Source organism: Catharus ustulatus, chromosome Z (assembly GCF_009819885.2).
Source record: "Catharus ustulatus isolate bCatUst1 chromosome Z, bCatUst1.pri.v2, whole genome shotgun sequence".
In the NCBI taxonomy this organism is placed as follows: domain Eukaryota; kingdom Metazoa; phylum Chordata; class Aves; order Passeriformes; family Turdidae; genus Catharus; species Catharus ustulatus.
The window spans coordinates 47,407,931-47,433,922 of NC_046262.2; the positions used below are offsets into that span (position 1 = coordinate 47,407,931).

Consider the following 25,992-nt stretch of genomic DNA (forward strand, 5'->3'; position numbering starts at 1 on the left):
TTTAGCGTGTAAATGAAATGACCACAAGGTCAGGCTAACTTACTTTCAGCTATCTTTGGCCCTTGATATAAAACTTAAACACAAGAAACACATTAGTGTCTTAAGAAATTACAAGTCAGGCTTCAAAGCTGGAGACTTTGTCAGAAAATGGGCCACTAAGTTTAAACATTCGGTGTGACCTTAACTGTTTTAGGCAAATTGCATTTCAGTATATGAGATGTGTAAGAATGGAATTCAGTAAGATGGGCTTTGTCTTAGAAAAACAGTATACTAACTAGAAATTGATCAAGAATTCAAGAACTATACTAAAGACAATGCAAGAAATGTCCCATTTTTTCTTCTACAAAACAGGGATCAAGCACTTGATTCCTCTGACGAAGCCAACCAAAAATTTACTAATTTAGTTTCAAAGAGCCTCAAATCAACACAAACAATTTCTATTCCCTATCAGCACAAAATTTCTGACTGGAACACAGCTGATTTTCAATAGAAAGGCACACACATTAATTCAACCAGAAGTATGCAAGACAGAATATCCTTTAATGTTCAGTTCTAAGATACCATGAGCTTGAAAACTTTCCTTTGCTGCTGTCAAAAAACTTGTTTTTCTTACTGTCACACACCTTAATGTACCTGCTTTTGGAAAAAGTCTTAAATATAAGTCTGTAGTGGTATAATCATTAAAGAAAAGCAGTGGAAGGAAGTTTGCATAACTAGTAAGACGTCATATCAGCTTACTCCAGCTGCAATTTTTTCTAGCTATAAAGCATGTTTTGTTTTTTTTTTGTTTGTGTTGTTTTGTTTTTTTGTTTTTTTTTTTAAATCAAAACTTTACTCCTGGAGTTAGACAAAAAGTAATTTATTGCCTGAAAGCTTTCACAGTGATTTGTATTTCACAAGATTAATAGACAGCTTCATAAAGAAAAACAAAGTTGTAGGAAAAAAACCAAAAGCAGTATTTTTTGTCCTGGAAACAAATGACAGCACTCCCTAGGTGCCTTGTGATTGTAAATGTGCTTCCTTCAGGACACTCCAGCAAGAACTTTGGATGCAATCCCTGGGCTCAACTTGTGCTTCTGTCACCATTCCTGTGCAGCACTTAGATCTGTCTGCAGAAAAACACAGGGTCTTCTGGCAGCTGTTAATTACACAGACATGAGCATAACATCTTCCTTGTAGGCTGCTGAACCCATGGCAGCAGAAGACATTAAGAGTTATTTATGAATACAGATTCTGCCTCCAAAGCTCAACAGTAAAAAACAGTGAGCCATGTCCTGTGACACTGAATTTTAAGCTTGTGAGATTTGTTTATGCAGGAAAAAGACTCATGTAACAGATACCTGAACCTTCCTGCCTCTCATTACAGGACTTTAACGCTTGCATTTTGAAATGGCATCATTTTAATCAACAGTATGCAGCAGGAGACGTGGTTTAACTATGATAAAAGGCTGAGCTACTAAAAGAGCTAGCTGATTAAATGTGAAGCAGAACTGTCTTAAATATTATGAGTTATGTTCAACAACTGTTCTAATGAAAGCTAGAGAGAAAAAATTGGTTGCTTCGGTTTTTATTTCTTTCCCTCTAAAGCCTTCAAGTTCACACAAAATAAAACATCACTGTTCATTTAACCACAGTATTGCATAGGGCTAAAACATTTTGTTCTATGGTTTTTACATTTAAACAGTTTAGAATTACATCTGTAGATGACTGCTTGTGCAATGTCCCCTTCTTAAAACAGTTCTGGTCAACAAAACACTGCCTTCTTTGATAAGAGCTTAACAAGCTTTACTGGCAACTAGTTCTTTCCAGGATGATAAAAATTAAAAATATGTCTCAATGTACTTTTTTCAAATAGGAAATTAGGAGTGCTCTAGACTTTTTAAAATTGCTTAGATACTTAGTGTGATTTTTGTTTATCCCCAGACTTTCACAAGAGTTTTTTATTTATCCCCAGTCTTTTACAAGAGCTCTTTTTTCATATTTTTTTCTTTTTTAATTTTTTTTTGTTTTGGTTGCTTTTTTTTGTTTTGAGGTTTTTTTTGGGGGGTTTTTTGCTTTAGTATCACACACTGCTGTGTGAGAATGAATTTGTTAGAAATCTCTATTAGAGAAGTTAGCAACAAAAAATTGAAAATGAGATTGTATCTCAAATACTTATAACATTTACTTACCATCAAAATAAGAAAGTAATGTGCAATACTCGGCTACAGCTACTTGAGCAATCTGAAGAAAATACTATTTTTTAATTCTGCAGAGAAGTTTGAAAGTGGCTAAATTTATTTTCTATTTTTCTTTAATTCACAGGAAGCAGCAATACATTTAAAAAATGTTCACTCAGCTTCAGGAATCTCTTGTAAAGATACCTGCGGTATATTTGGTGCACATCTTCCCTCATTACTTCAAACATAAACTTTGAAGTAATTTAGGACAAGACGTAAGAGCACTTGCAAGAGATCAGTAAAAAAAAGCAAGAGATCAGTATTAAAAAAAATTGGGCAAGATAAATAGAATAGAAAAATATTGTCTTACTTTCACTACAAATAGTTTCAGCATAATACACTCTAAAAAGCAAAATAATCAAGCCACAAAGTCCAAGTGAATTTCTAAAGCAAACCTGACTTAAGCAAGCATTTCATATGCTTAACATTTCAGGGATTTTACCCACAGTAATAGAGAAGACAAAGCATTCCTGAGGCCGATTGTCTCAGGTCATTTTGCACCTCACTTAGAGGGCCAGAGGAGGGAAACGAAAGAATTTTACCAAAATTAGAAATCAAACCTTGTAATGCTGTCCCCCATGAAGGCAAACAGTGGCCCCTTTCTACAGAAGCATCTCCATTTATGCCTGCCAGCCATTACGAACTGTCAGTATTAGCTGCATGAAGGAACACATACCCAGGGAGATTTGGGGAAATGTTAGCAGTGGTGTCCTGCTGTCCCACAAGGAGCTTTCAGTATTCCAGAGATACAAGGCACTTGCTGGGAAGGCCTGAGATGAAACGTGTGAGTTTAGAAGACGGCCCTCTGCCCATTCAGTGATAAAGGTGTGCCACATTTTCTCTGTGATAATTCCAAAAAGGCACTCTGATTTAAAATGTGACGTCTTCTGGCTATGAAGATTACTCCTTTGCAAAACATGATTTCACCCTCTCATTTATATGCTATACTGCGATACTCTAAGTGAGATATTTTTACAGTTGTGAAGATATGTTTTGAAAATGACAGAGACAATGCAAGTTATAGTTTTACACACTAAGTTAAAAAAGCTAATCGGAGTCTTCATCATCAAGGTATTCCTCAGCATTACTCAATGTTCGGACTGCACCTGGAAAGAAACAAAATTTTTTAAAAATACTAAACATACCAGGAACAGAGGTAACAAGACTGACATGACTCACAGAAGTGATAACCATGTCATCCTAGATTTCTGGAACGAATGAAAAATTATTAAGTTTAAAATGAACTTGCTCAACCGTTTTGTGAAAAGAAATCTAAGTGAAAAAAATAATGCTTCTCTTTTTCAGGAGAAGAAGCAGCAAAGGGAGAACAGGAAGAAAAGAAACTGCAGAGCCCTATGCTCAAGGGGCCACACTCAAAAGAGTAAAAATTACATTTCTTCTGTTCCCTTGCTTAGCAGCACAATGAACACCATCTTTTTGCATTTTTACGACACGATTTTAATAAAATTTTTAGAATGTACTTCAGCAATTGATATTTGAATATCTGTCTGTACATGTAAAACAAATCTGAACATTGAAGTGGAGAAAAGTAAGCTTCCTCCATAAAACAATTTTAGAGATGGATTATAATATCAGCAAGAGAAGACTGCCGATACAGAACTGAATCTCTGAAAAAGAACAATGTTTCACTTCCAGACATTGGAAATCCTTAAATGTAGACCCAAGAGACAGAAAAATTAAATTAGTGAAAATAACCAAGAAAATATAACATGCAAGAAAAGTATACGGGTGGTGGTGTCACAGATATTATAAAAGGCCAAGCTGAGACAGAAAAACTAACAAGGATACTAATATTGAAACTGCAGTTAGACTGAGAATATCAGCTGTTACATCAAGGCAAGCAAAAAAAGATGATGCGACATTACCAGAGACTAGTGATAGATGAGGTGACTAAGGACAAAAAATCAGTCATTGAAACAAAATTAATTTAAAGGGAGTAAAGAAGTAGATTAGTTATGTAGATTAGTTACTTAATATCAGGAAATAAAGCATTAGTATAATTATTGGGACATCAGAACAGAGAAAACACCTGTACCAGCTGTCTACAATCAACATGCAAAGATGAAATGTTCCTAACAGTGATCAAATAACTTTAGGAAAAAATTATATATATAATTATAAATATTTATATATACATACGTGTATATAATTATGATATTATATATGTATGAATGAATGCATATATACATACATGCACACACACATACACAGTAGGACTTCTACCCTTTCTCTGCTAAAGAGCAAGACAATATTTTTGCTACAAGTGCTCTTTTGGGCCGTCTGAAGTTGCAGTCAGCTATTTCTCCATTTAATTACCATAACCTCTAGGCTCCTACTGGTTGGCATTTGCTCTCTTCTCACTAGTCCTGTGATGATGCAATTGCTGTACTGCATATCCCACCAAAACCAACTGTAACCCTGGCTGTGTTTTCAAGTACAGTAATTTTACGATTACAAGCTGCACCTGATTATAAGCCGCAGTTCTGGGTGTGGGCAATATTCAGGTCTTTATCCATATATAAACCACACTGTATTATTAGCCGCACTTTCGTTCACAGCGAGGATCTGTGTGCAACTTTCACAAAGTTGCCAATTAGAACAGAATCGCGTAATCACAGGGTTTACTGGCTCGGCTCCACTCAGGGCGGCCACCAGGGAGCGGCCCCGGCCCCACGTGCTGCTGCCGCTTGGAAGCAGGAGAGCAGCATGCTTGGCTGGTGTCGCCAGGAAGCACGGGCATGGCATTCCCAGCCTGTGCCACTGGGAATCGGGGGTGCGGCATCCCTGGCCGCTGCCACCCCGCTTCCTGGGGCTGGGTAGCGCCGCCACCGCCCTGCTCCCTGGGCTGTGGAGTGCCACCACCATGCCCCCTGGGGCTGAGCAGCGCTGCTGCTGTGCTGCCACTGCCCTGCCGCCCGGGGCCAGGCAGGATCCGATTTGGGGCTGCTATGGGCTCAAACTTCCGGGTTGGGAAACTTCTGAAATTTGTTCATATATTGGCTGCTCCTGAGTGTAAGCCACACTTCCGGGTTAGGAGCAAAATTTTAGTCAAAATGGTGCGGCTTATAATCGTGAAATTACTGTAATTTCTTGTTTCACTTAGCGTTCCCATCCTAACTTAAACCTTCTGAAAGCTACAGGCAATAGTAGTTACACAATACTGAACAACCCAGTCTTTGTTCAGCTTTTTAAAATAGCATCCTTAACTCTTTTGGACATAGACACTATACTATTAGGAGATTAACACAGTGGGAGGCCATGAGACCATTTTGATTAATACTTGAAAGCATTCTTTCCTTATTTCTCTGTTAGACAGTCACTCAGAAACACATAGAAATAAGAAAGTAAAAAAAAAAAAAAATTAGCAGTAAGAAAAGGATATGTTGGTGCTTGTTTGGCCTAATTTTGGAGGAACAGAGAAGCATATGGAGAAAGTACATTGTTTTAGTCTTGTAAAGGCATACTACTTTTAAAATAGTTTCCATCTTTGCTTTCATTTTGCCTGAATAGCCTGTCTTCTATTTTCATCTCTTCCCTTGTTATTTTCACACCTTCTGACCTCTTTTGCCTCTTGCTGACACAAGGTGGCATATGAAACCATGTTCACATCATACCGATAAACTAACCCTCTCAAGCAAACACTCTCACTTCCAAACAAAATTCTTAGCCCACGTATCTCCCAAATGCATTTATGGTTATCAGTATATTGGTGTTTGGCTAAAATACTAATTCTCCAAAAGTAAAATTATCAGAAAAACAAAATAAGAAATACCTGCACTCTGTTTCTTCTTAAGCAAGGAAGCACAAGCTGCATTTGTTGCCATATCTAAAGCCAGTTTCTTCTCATTGTTTTTCAAGTCTGTTCTTGCCCCTTCATGAAGACAATTTTCATCATGAATCATGATCCCAGTTATTTCTCAACCAATGTCATTATGATATGAAACTTTTTCACTAATGTGTGTAGAACAGTAATGGATAGAGTAATCTGAGCTACTGACTGCTCTGAAGCAGACCAAAAACTATGGGTGCTCTGTAGCATAAGCTACAGTGGATCACGGAACTTCCTGGCTGCTCTTCCTTCTTATGAAGCAGATGTCATTGCTGTTCTGGGGTTTAAGTGCCTAATTTTGTCTGTAAAGCAGGAAGAAATTATCTTGAACAGGTGAGATGTCTACCTTTCAAACAACTGCCAGAATTTACTGCAAGACCTTTCCTGCAAGTCAGACAGCTGAGCTGGCTAATGACTGTACCTGAGTTATATGGAAAGACTTGAGAAATACAAATTTAAAAACATTCAGGAGTCTAGTCTGCACACAGATTATTGAAACCTTAGTGAAGATCTTTACCCTTTTCCAGCAGCATCTCTACAATATCTGCATAACCTTTCCATGCAGCAGCATGCAAAGCTGTGTCTCCCAATTTGTTCTGTGGAGTTAGAGGGAAAAGCAACAGGATTAAAAATGCAGCAAAAAACCTTTCAGCTTCTGCCAAAGGTGAGTAACATCACACCTCTACTCTAAGGGTCTATTGGTTCAACCTACCTGTTGGTTTAACTCTAGGTTTGCCTGGGTAAGCAGGACATCTACTACATCTGCAGAAAATAGGGAGAGACGATAAAAGAAGAATTTAGTGGAAAGGAATTATGCTATTTTTGCATTCATCACAGTTAAGGTTCAAAGAAAGACCAATCAAATCAGCTAACGAAAATCTGTAAATCAGACTGCATCGGGCAAACAACAACTAGTCACAAAAAAAGTTTCTGCATTAAATACCCCAAATAATACCACAATTCTTTTTGATCTTTCTTCTACTCTGCCTCTAAGTTACACTAATGAGCATGCCTGCTTCAACAGCAACAACAAAATACACAGCACATGATGTAGCTGAATCCCTCTCCTAGCCTGATTTTTATTAACAAGAAATAGAATTACAGTAAATTCACGAATACAAGCCGCACAGAGTATAAGCCGCACTTCCGGTGCGTCAGCAATGTTGATGTCTTTGTCAATAAATAAGCTGCACCCCAAACATTAGCCGCACTTTCGTTCACGGCGAATGGTGCACAAAGTCGTCATTTAGTAACACGATCGCGGATTGCCGGGGCTTACTGGCTTACTGCTGACCTCGGAAACATTGTTTCCAAGAGAAAAAAGACACGGACAATAGCTGCGGCACAGTTCCCTGCAAGTTTTATTTACAAGCCGAAAAAGACACGCACAATAGTGTGGTCATTTTATGAGCATTCCCAATGGATCCACATTGCCTTTAAACAGCCGCTGAGCTGCGCGGGTGGGCAGCCAAGCACCGAGCGGAGCCACTCCTCCACGCCGGCACGGCCATCCCGCTCAGCCCCGTGGGCGAGCGGCCGAGCTCCAAGCTGAGCCGTATCTTCCCCACGCTCATCTGCGCGAGTCCGCCTCTCCTGTGAGCTCAGCAAGTGCCGCCCCACCCCCCACTCGCTCAGCCCCCCGCCCCCGCCCTCCGTGCGAGCCCAGCTACCCACGCAGCTGCACAAGGATGGCCAACCGCGCAGCCGCAGAAAACTGAAAACACTTAAAAAATACAGAAAAATATCACACACTTTTATTAAACTTTTAAACAGTTTCATTTTTCATTCATCAGCGGCTTCATCTTCCATGAAACCGTCGAAGTCTTCGTCCTCCATATCGGAAACCAGCAGTTGGGCAATGGTGGGATCCAGCGAACGTGAGGCGGTTTCGCCCGTACCTTCACCGTCAGAGTTATCACTTTCGGTACTCTCCATGGCTTTGCTGGTCAGTCCAGGAATGATGTCACCTTTGGCGAACCCTCAACTGATAGTTCTGGTAGTTACAGTAAATTCATGAATACAAGCCGCACTGAGTATAAGCCGCATCTCTGGATGTTGGCAAATATTTCGTTTTTTGTCCATAAATAAGCCGCACCCGAGTACAAGCCGCTCTGTCATTCGCAGCGAGGACCCGCGTGCAACAAAGTTGCCAAATAGTAACAGAACAGCGGCAGGGCGAAGTTTACTGGCTCGGCTCGGGCTGTGCAGGCTCGGCCCGCTAGGGGCTGCTGACGGGGCCAGGTAGCCCAGCCCGGCGCTGCTGCTCAGCGCGACCACTGGGGGCCAGCCACCGCTGCCACTGGGCTTGGTCACCACGGCCCGGCGCTGCCCTGTGGTGGCAGGCAGGGATGGAGCCCCCCCAACTCCCGCGGTGGCGGCGGCGGGCGGAGACGGAGCCCCCCGCCGCCTCCCCGAGCCGCAGCAGTGGCGGCCCGGGTCGCCTGCTGCCTCCCAGAGCCGTGGCAATGGCGGCGCGGGTCCCCCGCCACCTCCCAGAGCCGTGGCAATGGCGGCCCGGGTCCCCCGCCGCCTTCCCGAGCCGCGGCAGGGGCGGCCCGGGTCCCCCCCCTCCTCCCTGAGCCGCAGCAATGGCGGCGCAGGGCCCCCCCCATCTCTTCCCCGGGCTGTGGCAGAGGAGGGAAGGAAAGACCTCTCCCTCCTCTCTCCCCGCCCCCTGCGCTGCCTGCAGGCAGCCAGGCTCCACCCGCGGTGCAACAGAGTAGTGATTTGTAACAATCGCAAAATGCCGACTTTGCAGCTGCTTGAGTCGGCACTCCGGCAGGCACTTCTGAGGTTGTAAATGTCAGAAAATTATTCACATATTAGCCGCTGCTGTTTACTAGCCGCATTTCCGGTTTAGGAGCAAAATCTTAGTCAAATTGGTGCGGCTTGTATTCGTGAAATTACTGTACTTTACCCAGGCATCCAGTATCCACTGGCAGACTGTAGCGTAATTTGCTCTGCGCAGCCTCCTGGTGTCGGTATAGGAATGCTCGCCTTCCAACATCCACTCTTCCCACAGAGATCGCACTTTAGCCTTGAAGGAACGAATAATACTTATGTCCAGAGGCTGCAGTTCTTTGGTCAAGCCACCCGGTATTACAGCAAGCTCCGACTTCTTCTTTCTCACGATTTCTTTACGGGTTTCGTCGTGTGGGCACGCATGGAATCCAAAATTAGCAGTCCCGGTAACTGATTAAAGAACCTATGCAGTGTGCCACCATAAACTTCCGTTAGCCAAATCTTCATCGCCTCTTCATCCATCCAGCCTTTTGAATTAACATGAACCTTTATTCCATCTGGAAATCTGTCTTTAGGGAGGGTTTTTCTTTTAAAAATTACCATGGGGCGTAATTTCTGCCCAGCTAGCGAAACGCCGAGGACGACCGTAAATGACGTCTTTTCATTCCCCGTGGTTCTTACCGGTACTGTCGGTGTTCCGGTGTGCTCCACAGCCCTCATCAACGGCATATCAAATGTGAGGGGAACTTCATCCATGTTAATTATACAATGCTGCTGTATATTATTTTCAGAGATCTTGTTTTCGCAGTAACTCTGGAACCTGGTTACCTTTTCTTTGTAGTCCGCCAGCAACCGCTGACACACCATGGTCCGTGTACGAATGGAGAGCTGCTGTCGCTTCATAAAACGAAAGCACCAAGACGCTCCTGCTTTAAATTCTTCTATATGCAATTGATTTGCAATTGCTTTGGCTTGTATCCGAATGGCGACAGTAGATACACTTCGGCCAGCTGCCCTTCGCTCAGAAATCCAGTGGTAAAGTCTGTCTTCCAGCTCTGGCCATCGTGCTCTACGGCCACGGAAACTTTTCTTTGTCTTTCTTGTAAGACGAAGTTCGTCCTCCTGCTGTCTCCATCTGTGTACTATGCATTCATTAATGTGGAATGCTCTAGCTGCAGGTCTATTCCCATGTTCTTTTGCATAGTTAATCGCTTTCACTTTCAACTCCGCGTCGTACGCTGCTCTCTTCTCCGCAGCCATGCCGAGGGAAGAAGTCGCCGACGGAAGAAGTCGCCGAGGGCAGAACACGCCGAGAGAAGAACACGCCGAAAAAGAACAAGGCACGGGAACTCACCCTGCTAAAATACCCCCCCTGCCCCTCAGTAATGCCGTCATCCACAGGCAGGCAGTAAGCTGTTCTCTGATTTGTTCATCGTCGGAACACCGGGAAACCATGGATTTCAGACTGTTTTGGCTCAGGACTGGACCGGCGTGATACTAGGTAAGGGCAGATATCACTTTTTTGTTCATAAATTAGCCGCACCCGAATATTAGCCGCATTTCCGGGTTTCCACCAAAATTTTAGTCTACTTGCTGCGGCTTGTATTCGTGAAATTACTGTACATGGAAAAAACCCTGCCTTTCTTATTTAGCACTGCAATTTCATCAATCAGCCTAACAAACGTAACAAGGAAACCAGAGAACAATTATTTCAAATAATGTTTTAATACCTTTATGGCCTCCATGGCACGCCCAATACAGAGCTGTGTTTCCAGCTTTGTCTAAGCCATTGACACCAACTCGATTATCCAAACACTCTCTCAACCAGCTCAGATTGCCTGAAAGACAAAATCAGTTTTGATTATCTTTTTTCCTTTGGAAAGTTAAAAGAAGCATTACAGGCAAATAGTACTTTCTAAATGGTGTCAGTCCTCCCATGAACTTACAAAGAGAAGAAGCAATTAGCAACAACATTTATAATTCATTGAACAACCAGTCATACCAAGTTATATCCAGTCATACCGAAGTCATGCTAAATCATACCAAATATTTTTCCTTCCATTCCCAGAAGACTTTTCTACCCCTAAGGAGTTAAATGGATAGCACGACACTTCTTCTGTGTATAGACTGAATGGCAAATCTACCAGGCAGTATCTCACCTTTTCAAAGCTGTAAAACTTACCAAATAACTTGCCCAAGAAACAAGACAACAAAACAGGTAGAACATCTTTATTCTAAATATACTATTATTGTTATTATTAGTAGAAAACAAGCAAATAATCCTTTAGCCAACTAAAACACTAAACATACCTCGTTTGGCAGCTTCATGCAGTGGATTATCAATAGACTCAGCTTGCTCTGCCACTGAAATGAAAGAGCAAATTCTAACTACTTCTGACTCATGTACTTGACACCTGTGGAAACAAAACATGCTTGACTCTAAAATGAAAAGTGAGTGACAGACTAGTGAGATGCACTTTAATTTCCAGTGTATGGGAAACTAGTTCCGAGAAAACTTTCTTGTGTAAACTTCAAACTGCATCACATTGCACAATTCAAAAGATGTGTTCCTAGTACTCTTTGTTCTTAAGATCTGCAATAACTTATTTTCGGCTTATACATGGAATTTTTGCAAATGTGCAGACAGAGACACTACCCCTCCTACCCTAGTCTAAAATTGAAACTTTACAAATAATCTCAGTGGGAACATGAATTAACAGATTGTTTGGTTTATTTTAAATATAACACACTTCAATACTCAAAAGAAATTGGAATGTAGAGATGCAAGATATATAAACTAGTCTTCCTGCATATTAACAGTGCAAGATCTCCAATCTCTGGCAGCCAGCAAGAGAGAGTCAATTTGGAAGTCACAAACTAAAGTGAAATTTGATATAGCCTCAAATTTCTATTAATGCATTTCTACTAACTACAGGGTGGGGAAATAAGAGCATTGCTACCATAATGTCTCCTACCGAAGAAGGGACAACATGGATCAACCTAAGTCACACTGGCAGTTGTAATGCAATCTATCATGAGAACTGCAACTCTGCCTACAATTTCTGGCGGGACTTGGAGTACAGTATTTCACGACTATAAGGCGCACCTCTGGAAGCCGGCAAATTTCACAACTTTGTACATTATATAAGGCGCACCGGACTATAGCGCGCATCTTTTTTTTTTGCGGTGAGGATCCGCCCCCAGCTTCCCCCGTGCGGTTGCTGGCCGAGGCCCCACTTCAACCCGGCAGCCATGGGGCCCCAAGCCCGCCTGCACCCAGCTGCCATGGCAACGCAGCCCTGCAGGCCTACCTCCACCCGGCTGCCACGGCACTGCAGCCTCGCCTCCCCTCAGCTGCCGCGTCCCCGCAGCCCCGCCTCCACCCGGATGCCACGGAACTGTGGCCCTGAGGGCCCACCTTCACCTGGCTGCCGTGGCACTGTGACCCCGCGGGCCCGCCTCCACCCGGCTGCCGCGCCCCCGCAGCCCTGCGTTTACCTGGCTGCCACGGCCATGCTGGCTCCCCCCACGGCTCACACTTCCATGTTGGTAAATTTCTGAACTTTGTACATTATATAAGGTGCACTGGACTGTAAGGCGCACTTCCGGGTTGGGGCCAAAATTTTAGTCAAAAGGGTGCGCCTTATAGTCGTGAAATTACTGTAATTGTGTTGTGTTGTCTGTACTCATGGCTTTTAATTGATTTTAGTTGAATCTGAAAAAGCAATTTCTATTCAGTCGAAACACACATGGGATATTTAATGTGGCACAAACCCAAAGAAATCAGTATTTTCTGTGGCAGAATATATTCACTACAAAACAACAAAAGGCAAACAAAACTCTATTTTTCAGATCCAAGTGTTCTTCCCATCAAAACTCAAGCTGTCCCTGGATCATAAAAAAATGAGACAACTTGTCCACTGCTGATATACAGTGGTGATTGATACTGCAGATGGATGTATTCTGGAATACATGGTGGAGTATTATAAAGTACCAATACTGTGGTCTGTTTTTGAAAAGACATCTTTTTATTTAGTGATTTTCTCTGATTATGAAGGATATTACCAAATAAAAATATTCTATACTTTACCATAGTTGCTTGGGATTAGCCCAGTTCTCCCTTTGCAAGTTCCTTTCCACCAATTTGTATCACTCTGCAGAGAAAAGAGACATATTTCAGATGGGATATATTGCATCTCAGAAGTATTCAGTCCATGTGGGATGTCTTAGACTCACCATGTCCGAGATGTAAATGATATCTCCTTCTTCAAAGTACAGTTCATCTGGCTTTTAAAAAAAGAAAGAAAGAAAGAAAAATATAAACAAATATATCTGAATGTGTGTATGTAGGGAGAACAAATGCCTGGATAAGTCAGAATACATTCACCTCTTCATTCAAAACTCAAATTCTCTATCACCTTGACAAGAGCCTGACAGTCCAGAGTTTGACTTGCTAACAGCTAACTTTATAGATCAGTAACTTTATTAAGAATACAGAAGACTGTGGCCTTTCCAGCAAAGCACTGTGCAAAGGAAGCAGTGAAATATATCTTAAGTTTGTTAACATCATCCTCTTTTTGGTTGGTCCCAGTTCTCTAGATCTCTTAGGTCTCAACTATCATTGCTGTCTTTGGAAGTAAAAACAAATTATTTAAGATTTCTGATCTTTGACCGAAGATAACTGATACTACAGAAGAAAGCATGCTGCTTCTAAACAGAGTTGTTCTTGAAAGAGACTGATGATTATCAGACAGTTTTATTCACATTAAGAATGGCTATCCATCAATAGTTTATTAAAAATTTAGTACAGTGAGTCTAACATGTCCAAAACAGCAGAACTGAATAAGTATTATAGACAAGGTTAAAAATAAAATTTTCAAACCACTGAAGTCTAGACATACTTACTGTTCTGGGCTCAAACGTATACAGGGCCCTGAATACTTTAACCTGCCCTAAAAATAAAACACAAAACAAAACAAAACCAATTATAAAAAATCAGTACCAGTATCATGCCTTTAAATGCATCCTTAAATCCAAATACATTCCTTTCCTTTAAGCTTAATGCTGGTTGCTGAATGAATTTGTGCTATACCTTAATCAAAGAAAATAATGATGAAGAGACTCAGCAGTCTGAGTTAAAAACCCAGCAACATGCATTATGAAGGAAACCGGCTACCTGATCAGTTACACGTAAGTAGCCTCTTCTGCACATTTAACATAGTCATTAGAGCTCATTGAGCAACAGAAGTGTTGTCATTGATTTCTGAGGAAAAGAGTAATTTCACTCATATCTACCCTCACACACTCATACAATTCTGTAAGTACTTTTATTACTAACATCAAATCAGTCAAATGACAAAGAATTAAGGAAAAGAAGAAAGAAACAAACCAACGATCAATGTCATTAACATGTTCTTATGCTTACAGTCATTATTAGGAAAATAATGCAGTAACAAAGAATTCATAAAGAAAAATGACAAATGGTCACAAAATCCTATTTAATGTACAACTGATGTCCCGTTCTATTCAGATGCTTAAAATAAGGCAGATGTGGCTAACAGATGTTTTAATAGGGCACTTTGAAAGAGACTGTAAGCAGCATTCAAGCCATGAAAAAAATTACCTTAATGCAGAGGTTCAAATTAAATTGCATAACCTTTAAAAGCAGCTTCCCTACAACTCATTTTTACAAATTCAAAAGGTACATTTTGAATGAACAGAAGTACAAACACAGAAGAAACATGTGTGTTACATAATTTAATCAGCTGAACCACTGGAGTCCATTGGACTTACCAGAGGACTTTATCATGCAGACTGTTCTGTACTGTTCACTATTAGGTATCTGAAGTCTTAAGCAGGTAGGTTTATTTACTTGTAAATGTTCTAAGCTGGCAAGCGTAGGTTACACATAGGTTCTACACTATACGTGTTTATTCAGATTAACTTGTGACTGGAGCAGTGTTTGATCCATCAGGAGAATGGGTTGCTTAGGTCACACTAAGTCCAGGCTATTCCGCGTACCCAGAGAAACTGATGAATTTACTACAAATGCTACACTGTACAATAAACTGTATAAATGTAATGTTTTGTGCCATTTATTAAATGGAGCTAAGTGAGTAAAGACAGAGTAGGTCTCAAGAACAAGCCCCTACATTTTTAATTAAGAACCATCATCTCTAGAATTTTTTGGTCTTTTTTTTCCCCTGCTAGATGTTGTCTTTATTATCCCAGCATCTAAAATCCTATTCAAAAACCCCATCATTTTAGAAAGTTAAATCAAGGGCTTTAGAAATGACATTCTGGAGGGGAATATGCTGACCACCCTGAGGAAGGAGGATGGTACCCAACTGCCATTTGCAGCATCCCCTGGGGTGGCTCTTAAATTATGTTTTCAAATGCCTCTGGATATTCCCCAGCAACAGCAATGTCAAGGCAAACTTGCCAAGACAAAACATTTTTCTAGTTCTCTATCATCAGGCTTATTTTTGACTACAGTAATTTCACGACCATAAGGTGCACCGGACTATAAGGCGCACCCCCAGGACTACAAGGCACAGTTTTGTTTTTGCAGGGAGGATCCGTGCCGCGCGCAACAAAGTAACAAAGAAGTAATGCCTCCCTGCCCACGCTGCTCCCACCCCCGCCTCCCTGCTAGCGCTGCTCCACCCCCCACCTCTCTGCCAGCGCTGTTCTCGCCCTCCGCCTCCCTGCCAGCACTGCTCCAGCCCCCCCTCCTCTCTGCCAGCACTGCTCCCACCCCCTCCTCTCTGCCAGTGCTGCTCTCGCCCTCCGCCTCTCTGCTAGCGCTGTTCCAGCCCCCCTCCTCTCTGCCAGCACTGCTCCAGCTGCCATGCTCTTCCCCCTCGCGGCTCCACGGAGCCGCCGTGCTGTTCCCTCCCTCAGCTTGGTGCTCCTGCCTTGCCGTTCCCCATTGCGGCTCTGTTGTGCCGCCATGCTGTTCCCCCTCGCGGCTCCGCCCTGCCCCCTGTCCCTCACTTGGCTTGGCGCTCCTGCCATGCCGCCTGTCCCCTGCGGGTCGGTGCTGCCACCGTGCCGTTCTCCCTCATGGCTCTGAGGTGTCGTGATGCCGCCTCCCCCTCGCGGCACAGGGCTCCCACGGTGCCAGGGCTGCAGTGGCTGGGGGGAGCCACGGCTCACGGCGGCTCAGAGTGCTCAGAGCTCGCGGCGGCTCGGAGCGCCCTCGGCTCGCGGCAGCTCGAAGCGCCTGGGGCTCGCAGTGGCTCGTGGTGGCTCGGAGTGTCCACAGCTCACGGCGGTTTGGAGCACCCGTGGATTGCGGTGGCTCGGAGTGTCCTCAGCTCGTGGCGGCTTGGAGTGCCCAGGCCTCGCAGCAGCACGCGGTGGCTCGGAGTGCCCGGGTCTCACGGCTTCTGCTGCAGCCCACTCCCTCCCTCCCCGCACTACCCTGCTGCTCCAGGCGCCCTGTGCCACGCCGGGAGCCCCACGCCCCCCCAGGCTTTTCCCCCGCGCCGCCACTGCCCTGATGCCGCCGGCTTTCTCCCCCCAGCCCAGGCTGCGCCGCCACCACCAGCTTTCCCCCCGTGCCGGCACTGGCCCGATGCCGCCAAGCTTGCACCAGCCCGGCGCTGGCCCGATGCTGCCGCCGGGCGGGTTCTGCTCAGCTCGGGACTGTTGTGGGCTTGCACTTCCCGTCTGGCAAATTTCCAAACTTTGTCCATCAGATAAGGCGCACCGGACTATAAGGCGCACTTCCGGGTTCAGGGGAAAATTTTAGTCAAAAGGGTGCACCTTATAGTCGTGAAATTACCATAATTGTATGTAAAACTACAAACATAAAATGAATCTGTGTAAACATATTGCCAAGTGCATGTAGATACTGCATATTTTTTTCCAATATATAATTGCTCCTTCTAGTTCCTAATATTAATAACAGAAATTCAATTTTGCTTTATTGCTTGGTACTCTCTTTCACACAGCAGCCATTTCCTAGACATAAAAGGTCGAACACTTCTCAAGCCTTTTCCCCAGAAAAAAAATAACTGCAACTGTGGCAACTGCTAAAAAGAATGAAACCTGACTGATGTTTACTATCTGTACAGAGATGATGAACAAGGACAGTACTGCATCCTGGACCAGAGACCTTCAGCTTGAAACATGAACTGCAGCTGTGGAGAAGCCAAGTAACAATGACAAAAAGTAAAGGAAGAAATAAAATAAAAGAAAAAAGAACAAGAGATGACACAACAGAATGGAAGACAGGAGTACTGACCTTTCCCCTTGGCTTACTCACACAGAAGATACAAAAACACAAGACAGAATTGCACACTAACAACTAGGGAGACTGCAACCGCCGTGCATCAATTTTCAGTGCTTAATGTAAGTAAGAGGAGGAAATAGACAACAAAAGGGAAGAGTAAGAAATGTTAAAAGGGGAAATGAGAAGATGGCAGAAGACAGGGAAAAGGAGGAAACATGCATTTGTGTGCTGCATGCGTGTTTCATACTAACGTACTGCAAATGTGCCAACAATTTTTCTAAAGCTATCACCCCTGTGGAGACAAACAAGACTGGGAATACTGATGCTGATTACAGTATGGCTGACACATTGTTCAAACAAAAGGCAACTCATTGTTTATTTGTTTGTGGGGTTTTTTAAAATTCTACAAAGGTGAAACAGGGAGTTACTTCTCCAAATGTCCAACTGTGGGGATCACAGACATACCAACAACAAGCTAAAACGTTCTCCTGTGATGAAATACAAAGTACAGATCTGCATCTACATAGCTACAAGTATGGTTCATGTTAATTTCATAGTACCTTGTACTGAAGTTAACACCACTCATTATTGGCACCAATCTTTTAAAAATTTCTGGATATTTACTCTCTATTTACTTTGCTGATTTATGAGTTTAGAACTTAAAAGTCCCCTTAAAGAGGACTTCAGCATTTGGAATACATTTTTGGTACCAAATTCTAATGCAAAAACTCAGTTTAGAAGATTAAAATAACAAAATGTTAGCATGCAAAGAGCACATTAGACTTGAATCCCAGCTCTGCAAACACAGAGAAATTGTATTTTATTAGGCACATGGGTACCTGTAATCACTGGAAGTACTTTTATCTAGCAATATCTATCTCCAGGCATGCAGACAGAGTTTGCATCGGCAATAATTTTTGTTTTTGAAGATGCAAAAAGTTAGTCTTTCTCTGCCCCCACTTACTACCACCTCTGGATAGTGGTGGTAGGACAGTGAACCAGTAATTAGCACTGATTTGAACTTACCGAAGTTGACTGACAGTACCTCCTTACCTTATACTTTTAAAGGACAAAGTAACTAGAACCCAGAACACATACGTACTTCTTTAAAATTTCAAGGCACCAGGCACACATAAATTACTTTTTCCTCAGCATAATTAATGAGAGGAGTACGCCATGTAGAAGCTAAGTACATGGAGGCACAGGGCAGTGATATATTCCACAACAAATCTTTTTCTTAGCACAGGGACAGATTTAAAGGGTTCTTCTTCGCAGTCGTGTTATGTCCTGGTTTGCTCGGTGGGTTTAAGGGAGGGTTGTTTGAGTAATTTAGAGCAGTGTGCCAGAGAAACCACATAAATCTCCAATAACAAACCTTTACACACACCCTTTCAGAACATTATGGTACAATTAGGTACCAGGGAAATTTTAAAGCAAAATCCAGACAAATTAAGGCACTTCAGAAACTTTAACTTAGCCAGCTTTATCTTAACCAGATACAGGGTACTTACTAAGGCCTTGACTGGAATTTTTTCATCTGGTTAACAATATATTTCCAGAAGTTAGGGGAAGAAAGACAGAAAGAAAGGATAAGAATAGAAAGGTATCACCACCCACAGGCCCAGAGTCAAGACTAACAATTTTGATGTCCACGTGATGTCCACATCAAAGTGATGGTCACAGCCCTGATCCATAGGAAAAACCCATGAAGTACAAAATTGAATGCTTTAACACATGCTCAGGTTCAGGTGGGAATGCCCAGGTACCTCTGCAGGGGGAGTGGAAATTAACACTCTCTGATGTAACACTGTGGATCACCTGCAGTCCACCAGTGGAAGGCCTCAGATACTGGTCTAGGGTCGGGGTTTTGGATGGTTTATGGCACCTTCCAAGACATGACAGCTGCTTTTCAAGTAGCATAGTTGAACTAGTTATACCCCACCAGCAGGGATTAATACCATCAGGTTTCACCACAGAAAGGAGTTTTCACACCTGAGCCAGTTGAGTAAGGGAAGACATGATAAAACGCTTCTTATAAACCTCTTTCCTTATCTGGCTCAAACCCCAGCTTCTTGATAAACATGGGTTGGTTTGTTGTAGTCATGATTGTGTAATCTTTTTGTGCTCATGCTCTCTCCACTTGGACTGTTATCTTCTACATCATTACCAAAAACCACTCTGTTTTTGCAAATTTGAGACATTAACCAGTAATATTTCAGACACACAAGCCCCAAACTTTAGTCATAAGACTATCTTCTCCCTTCTTAAGGAATTTACATTAAACATCTACAAGACCACTAGTTGACAAGCAAAAAAGATAACTTACTATACATACTAAACAGATATAAATACTCTTAGCATACAAACCTCCAAGTCACAGCTTGCCAAATCCTTCCTCTGCAATGCACCATGGTAAGGTGTCAAACTAACTATTCTCTGTAACTAGCAACACAAAACTAATGTCAGGTTGGGCTGACCCCACGCCATTTAATTTATTTTGAATAACTTACCTGTAAAATTCTCCAGCTTTTCTGAGGAAGGGAAACGTACGACTCACAATTCTAAGACGATCCTTTCCCCCAAGTGCATAAAAGCAATGAAACAGAGAAAACTAAAAATGCACCTTCTGAAAGGTAATGAAGAGAGATACCCAGTGTGCCTCATAATGCTAAGTAATAAAATAACCTCACAAAACCAAAACACTATTTTCTAGACTGTAAGATTTTTGTTTTCTTCTTGCAACTTTGAGGTTTTATTTTTAATCAATTGCAGCTCCATTAACAGAAGTTTGCTTCCAAAGAAGTGCTAAGTAAGGAGCACAGCAACAAGGAGTTACTGTTTTTCTCACAGTGACTTTTTTTTCCCCACTTCCTTTCTGTTCTTTTGCTCTAGCTTCTCTAAACTGCCACAGACATTAGCATTAAAATCCACTCTACCACCAAAACGTTCTCCACTCTCTCTTATTTGCTTTCAACCCCCCTAATGAAAAGCTAAAGAAAAAAAAACCCAAAAAATCAACTTATGCCTGCATGGCATTACTTACTAATGCAAGTGTTGTTAGTGTTAGGCTGAAATTTCAAAACCAAAGGTGAGAGAATGAAATTCATTAGCTGCCGATTAATATTATGTCCTCACACAAAAAGCACCCCAACAAAGTCCTTGGCTCAAAACACACATATTTTAAACAAAATAATGATGGCAGTAAGCCAATGTTCATAGGAGCTACCAACCTTGGCCCCCCTGGACTGATATGAGTCTTTTGTTAGCAACTGTCATAGAGAGACAAAATCGAATCTCACTGACTTGAACAGGATGCTACTAATCAGCTACTTACTAATCAGATACTTACCTAATGCAGCATCTTTTGATTAGCTATATTAAGATTGAGTAGCTCAAGATTACTATAAAAATCATAACAACTAACTCAACATGAACCTTCTCACTGTGTGTCACAAAGCACTGTCAGTGCCTGCAGTACACAGACAGATAATCTCTGTGCCATAGAAAATCAGAACTGACTATGGTAATCTACAGTTAGTTAAAAAACCATAAGTCTATCAGCCTCTTAAATGGTTTGAGGCAATCCTGGGCCCTCATCAGCCACCTTTCTCCTTGCTGCCATAAGGCTGCACAGAAACAGCTCAGAATCAGTTACTAGAGAACCAACTTGAATGAAAACTACTAATTTTAACCCCTACCTGTAACAAATGGCCCAAAAGGAGAAAATAAGGAAAGCCTTTTTCAATACCTGACAAATACTTTTGGTGAAGACATTTTCCTTAATATCCAATCTAAACTTCCATGGCACAACTTGAGGCCGTTCTCTCTTGTCCTGTCACTTGGGACAAGAAACAAGCAGCCTTGCTACAACCTCCCTTCAGATAGTGGTACAAAGCAATAAGGTCTCCCTGAGCCTCCTTTCCTCCAGGCTCAACACTCCCAGCTCTCCCAGCCACTCCTCAGACCACCTACCCTTCTCCAGACACTTCACCAGTTCCTGACCAGTGGCCGCTCTCTGGACTCTCTCCAACTCCTCAATGTCTTTTTTGTAGTGAGGGGTTCAGAAATGGGCACAAGACTTGAGGTGCAGCCTCACCAGTACCCAATACAGGGAACAGTTACTGTCTGCTACCCACACCACCCCTTCATGCAGGCCAGGATGCCAGTGGCCTTCTTGGCTACCTGGGTTGGCTCATGTTCAGTCAGCTGTTGACCAGCACCCCCAGAATCTTTTCCTGTGGGAAGCTCTCTAGCCTCTCTGCCCCAAGCCTGTAGCATTCAGAATTGGAAAACAAGGTGCTTTGCACACAGGCCTCCAAACAGGTACAAAAGTACTGGAAATATTTTTTACAGGAGTGACATTTGTACTTTGGCATTTTGCTCACACACACATTGGAGTTCAACACAGCATTTAAGGATTGCCACAATTGAGACAGAAAAAGGTGGAGTCCCCAGAATTTGGAGAACCATCTTCAACTTCTAAGTAATGCTTATCAGAAAGGGGAAGTGAACACAGAGAATACATGTTGGGGGAGGGAGGGAAGGGCATAATGAAAAAACAAGCAAGCAAGACTAGGAATTTGTTTAGGAACATATTAAAAAGAATGCAAAGGATAGACTGTTACCAGTCTAGATGACAAACTGGGGTATCCAGGACTGCACTAATCAGTATCAGAATGGAAGGAACGAACATAATTTCATTACAGAAAATCAGAAGTAAAAATGTTCTCACAGAAGATATAAGTGAACACAATGTCACTGTCATAGCCGGATGCTGAAATCTGTTTCTTATCAATTTTATTTTTATGAATACCAGCATGCCTTCACTTGCTGGAGGTCCCAGCAACTTGCAGCAATAAGAGGTTTGAGGTCAGAAATGAAAGTTTATAATTCATATTGAAAGCAGACTGGGAACTGTTTGTTTCTCTGACATTTTTCTCCCCTCAGACCAGATGACTGCAGTGTAACTCCCCACATTCACATGCTCACGTTTTTCAGCTAACAGAAGTTTTTCTTTGAGCACAGAAGAACCCAAACCACCATCACTTATGTCAAATTTAAGCCTACTGCCAAGGCCTTAGGCATGTGACTCAGTGCAAGTGCTCTGTTCCTGTGAATGCTGTCACAGCTCCTACCTTAGAATTGAGGTTAACCTGTTTGTGATTCGAACTAAGTATTCATGTCCGGAATCCTGCTTTCAACTCTGATGGCTACTAGTGGGAGAAATGTCAACAAAACCACTTTGAGGTAGCAACCCTTTATGTTCAATCCTTATGTTTCCTCCTGCCTCCCTCTCGACTGGAATAATTTAAAACTCTAATTTCCTTGGTACAAAGGCTGGTCTTTCTCCATAAAATATAAATGTTGTGACAACTCTACGCCAGGATCAATAAACCTTACTGTGAATATGAAAATTTGTTTTTTTGACAATATTGATACACCCCTTTCATCTCCCCAAAAGCTCTGCACACTACATAAGGCTCTAATCAAAAAGACATCACCACACAGGTCTTCAAGAAGACACTGCTTAAGTAGCAGACAACTAAGCAGAAGCCATTAAAGCTCACCAAATTCAAAGGACTTTTGTAAACAGGATTAATACCCAATTGCAAAGAATTATACAGTTTGAGACATCAAAGGTTTCTTAAAAGATGGAGGGGAAACCCTACTCTTGCATAATGCTGACAGAAAAGTATGTTTCTGCTGTTTCCAACATCTACTCCGTTCCCCTTTATTTTCGATAGTGAGTCTAAATAAAAACTACAGCTATAAAACAGTAACAATGCAGAGTTACAGTACAAAAGCAAAGTACTTCTTAAAAAAAAGCCTCAAAACTGTTTAAGTTAAAAGACTTTTAGAGCCCCTATACAGTCTTGTCCCCTTACCCAAAGGCTGACTATAGACCCAAAAGACTAACTCAAGTGTTCACAAACACAATTATCTAACATTGTCGATGGCAAAACCATCTCTCTGTAACTGAAATCCTTACATGCTGTGCATGCAACAGGATTTATAGAAAAGTAATCTGTCAGAAAAAATGCTCTCATATACTGAAAAAAATGACAGTGCCACAGCTAGTTGAATTTTCCCCCTTCACATCTCCTTTCCCCCACACTTTTAAAGCACTGTCCAACTGTAATGTCCAAAATCCCTGAGTTAAACAGTGAAGACTTAGTTTTTTAAAAAGGATATTTATTTCACTATATATTTTCACTTCTCCTCCACCAAAATATTTCCTTCCTTCCCTGTCCAATCTGCATATATTTCTCAAACACAGAGGAATGGACAACAGCAACCAATGTTGTGCTTTCTCTTTTGTCTGTCCTGTAGTAATTTATCAGCCATGCAAGTCAGCTTGCTGTTTCCTGACAGAGTTTATAGACTTGATACCTTAATAGTGATCAGTGAAGAAAAATCAACACAGCTTGACCAAAGGCACCAAGACATTCTAGCAAACGCAGCCAAAATGCCACCAAAAGAGACAGCTTTCCACTGCTGTAGAAATGGAAACACATGCAGTTCCTAAAATTATGTCTTTAAAGAACATCTATCTATAACCCTAAGAAATCAGATTACAGTATCAAAGGTGTACTATCTGTATTCTGTATTAACATACAGATGTTAGACATGCAACTAGAGAGATATTTTGAAGTATGCTAGAAGGCAATCCCTTTCAGAAAATTACTTGGAAAAAATTTGACACAACAGATGCCATAAAATTTTCTCTCCTCAAAAGTAAGGCATATGGAAAAATTAATCTTATTACCTTTAATCAGCTCTGAAAGTCATTAGCAAGACAATCTTATTTTCTTTGTCTTCCTTCTCCTACAAATTTTCTTTTGCCGTGTCAAGCAATCATGCTGGTAAACCAGCTCAGCAAGTTCATCAGACATAAAAATAACCTTACACAGACATAAAAATAACCTTATATAAAAAAGTTAGAGCACCACCAGCTTGTCACATAACTAAATGGAAAGGAAAGCGATGGTGGGGGTAGGGAACCTGTCCTTTTGACAACAGTCTGCATTTTATCAGATCAAGCACACCACAAACTGCACCCCGTCAGACTAGGGAGAGACACAGTATTAGACACACAACATGTCGGAGTAAGTCTGAGAGCTTCTATAAGTTAGGCAGGGCTAGAGCCTTAATTCCTTAAGAATCTTACATTAAATTTAAATAATCTTCTTGAAAAACAGAAAACTGAGTTATCAACATCATTGGAAAATCCCATTTTTCATACATACTCAGCTGTGAAACACCACATCCTTTCAGAAGTCGGTAGATTTCCTCAGTACTGATTGTTTTCAGTAAGGGTCCACAACTGCAATGCTTTAATTACTGTCATTTTCATTTAAAGTAAGTTTTTTTTCAAAGAAGCTTAGCAAACTACAGGCCAGAGGAAATTCTTCTGAGGATGAAATTAGAGCCAGAGAGCTTCAGCAGATTTTGCTTCTGCAGGCAGGATGAGACTGATGGTTTAAATGGTCTAAACTGTTTCTGCACTTGACTTCAAACTCAAAACTTGTTTTATAAGCTGTCTAGTTAAAATACTCAATTATGTTAAGCATTAAATAATTTTTTTTTTACATTTCAAACAGTATTCCAAGTGCAAAAAAAAAATGGAAATTTGGATGTACCTAGGGATCAGATAATCCTGTTTTGGGAGACATCAACTAGTCTCATCTATTTAATTAAAATCACAGTGGATTTTTAATTTCTAAGTAAGAATTCAAGCTTTTACACTGACAGATGATACACAAACATGATAAACAGCCATTAAATTCTCCAGATCAATTCTTTACTTAAAAAAAACCAAAACCCTAAATCTAATGGTTAAATTTTTGACAAAAGTATGTATATTTACCTGAAAAATATCAGTTCTATCCTAAGACTTAAAACTGTGCAATTCCCAAACGCTGTTCAATACATTTTTAGAAAAAGCTATGGTTGCTACCAGTTTTTTCAGAAAAACAGCTTTGAAGTAAATTTTTCTGACAAAATGCCAGAGGAGCAAAACCCAACATCGATGACTAAATGCAGTAGGAAGGGCGATGTGCACACTGACACCAGAATTTCAAAGAGCATATTTAGAGTTTAGCTGTCAGGAGTCCTACAAGGGAAAACAGAGGATTCCATCCTTTACGACGAAGAATGTTGTACGCCTATAAAACCAATTTTAAGATATTGCCAATCCATGCAACAACGAGGCAAACCTCAGAGTATTTCAGTGCTGTTTCTTAAAAGGGTAAAAGGTTTCCTGTGCATTTCAGGCTAAGTAAGCAGCTCCCGGCCGGCTAACGCCGGCCGGGCACGCCACGACGCCGAGAGCCATCACTGGGCGCCGCGGCTCTGCGCCGCACACCAGGAATTCCGGGACGAGAGGGCACTGCCAAGCTCGCCACACGGGGAGCCTGTCCCCGGGCGACGGCTCCGACTTGGAGGCACTCGCCAGCCTTCTCCCGAGTGGGAGCGGGCGCGGCGTCCGGGCCAGACACTATGCCGAGGGCAGCCGCCGATGCTTTCCAGCGGCGGGAGGAGCAGCCCTCGCCGCCGACACCAAGCGAGCGGCGCGGAGGTTCATGGCGGCAGGGCGCGGTCCGGAACGGAAGAACGGCTGTGCCCCGCTCCCACCCTCGCCCAGGCTTCAATTGAGCGCAAACCCGAAAACCAAGACATTCACGTGTCAGCGGGCTGCGTCGCGCCCCGCACGGGGAGGACGGGCCAGGCCGCTCTGTCCTTCCCTCACCTGGCTTGGCCGGTTTAGGGGGCGGCTTGGACATGGCTGGAGACGGACAGGAGAGCGGCGCGACGGCGATCGGCTGCCCGGGAGCAGGCCCGCGGTAAGAGGCGCCGGTGCGAGCGCCGGCAGACCCCGGGCACGGCGAGGCTGCGGCAGCAGGGGCCGGGATGAAGGGCAAGTCCCCGGCGGGTCCCTCCGC

The 25,992-nt window shown here is 42.5% G+C and overlaps 2 protein-coding genes across 4 annotated transcripts in view; one reads left to right on the forward strand and one right to left on the reverse strand.

Annotated features, from left to right (window-relative positions):
• Window positions 1-843: 843 nt before the first annotated feature.
• OSTF1 (osteoclast stimulating factor 1) lies at window positions 844-25,881 on the reverse strand. 2 transcript variants are annotated; one of them, XM_033084882.1, is made up of 10 exons: window positions 25,800-25,881; window positions 13,717-13,763; window positions 13,048-13,098; window positions 12,902-12,965; window positions 11,122-11,175; window positions 10,542-10,649; window positions 6,782-6,831; window positions 6,587-6,665; window positions 6,013-6,111; window positions 844-3,325 (listed from the first exon to the last, which is right to left on the reverse strand). In XM_033084882.1, the coding sequence occupies exons 1-10, from the start codon at window positions 25,831-25,833 to the stop codon at window positions 3,267-3,269; spliced, it is 645 nt and encodes a 214-aa protein (XP_032940773.1). In that variant the 5' UTR covers window positions 25,834-25,881; the 3' UTR covers window positions 844-3,266. The 2 variants fall into 2 exon arrangements, with proteins under 2 accessions (XP_032940773.1, XP_032940774.1); XM_033084883.2 differs by lacking the exon at window positions 25,800-25,881 and adding an exon at window positions 19,561-19,876.
• LOC117010425 (carnosine N-methyltransferase) overlaps window positions 25,815-25,992 on the forward strand; it is a 34,245-nt gene continuing 34,067 nt past the window's right edge. Inside the window, exon 1 of one of the 2 annotated variants that reach the window (XM_033084878.1) lies at window positions 25,815-25,893. In XM_033084878.1, coding sequence (XP_032940769.1) covers window positions 25,832-25,893 — 62 coding nt within the window. In that variant the 5' untranslated portion in view covers window positions 25,815-25,831. The remainder of the gene's footprint in view (window positions 25,894-25,992) is intronic. The other variant, XM_033084879.1, reaches the window with a different exon arrangement.

Coding starts and splice junctions, on each gene's coding strand:
- OSTF1 (XM_033084882.1), bottom strand. CDS start 25,833: ATGTCCAAGCCGCCCCCTAAACCGGCCAAGCCAG. Junction 13,764..25,799: donor CCCTAAACCGGCCAAGCCAG/GTGAGGGAAGGA, acceptor TTTTATTTTTAG/GGCAGGTTAAAGTATTCAGG. Junction 10,650..11,121: donor GCATGAAGCTGCCAAACGAG/GTATGTTTAGTG, acceptor TTTGTCTTTCAG/GCAATCTGAGCTGGTTGAGA.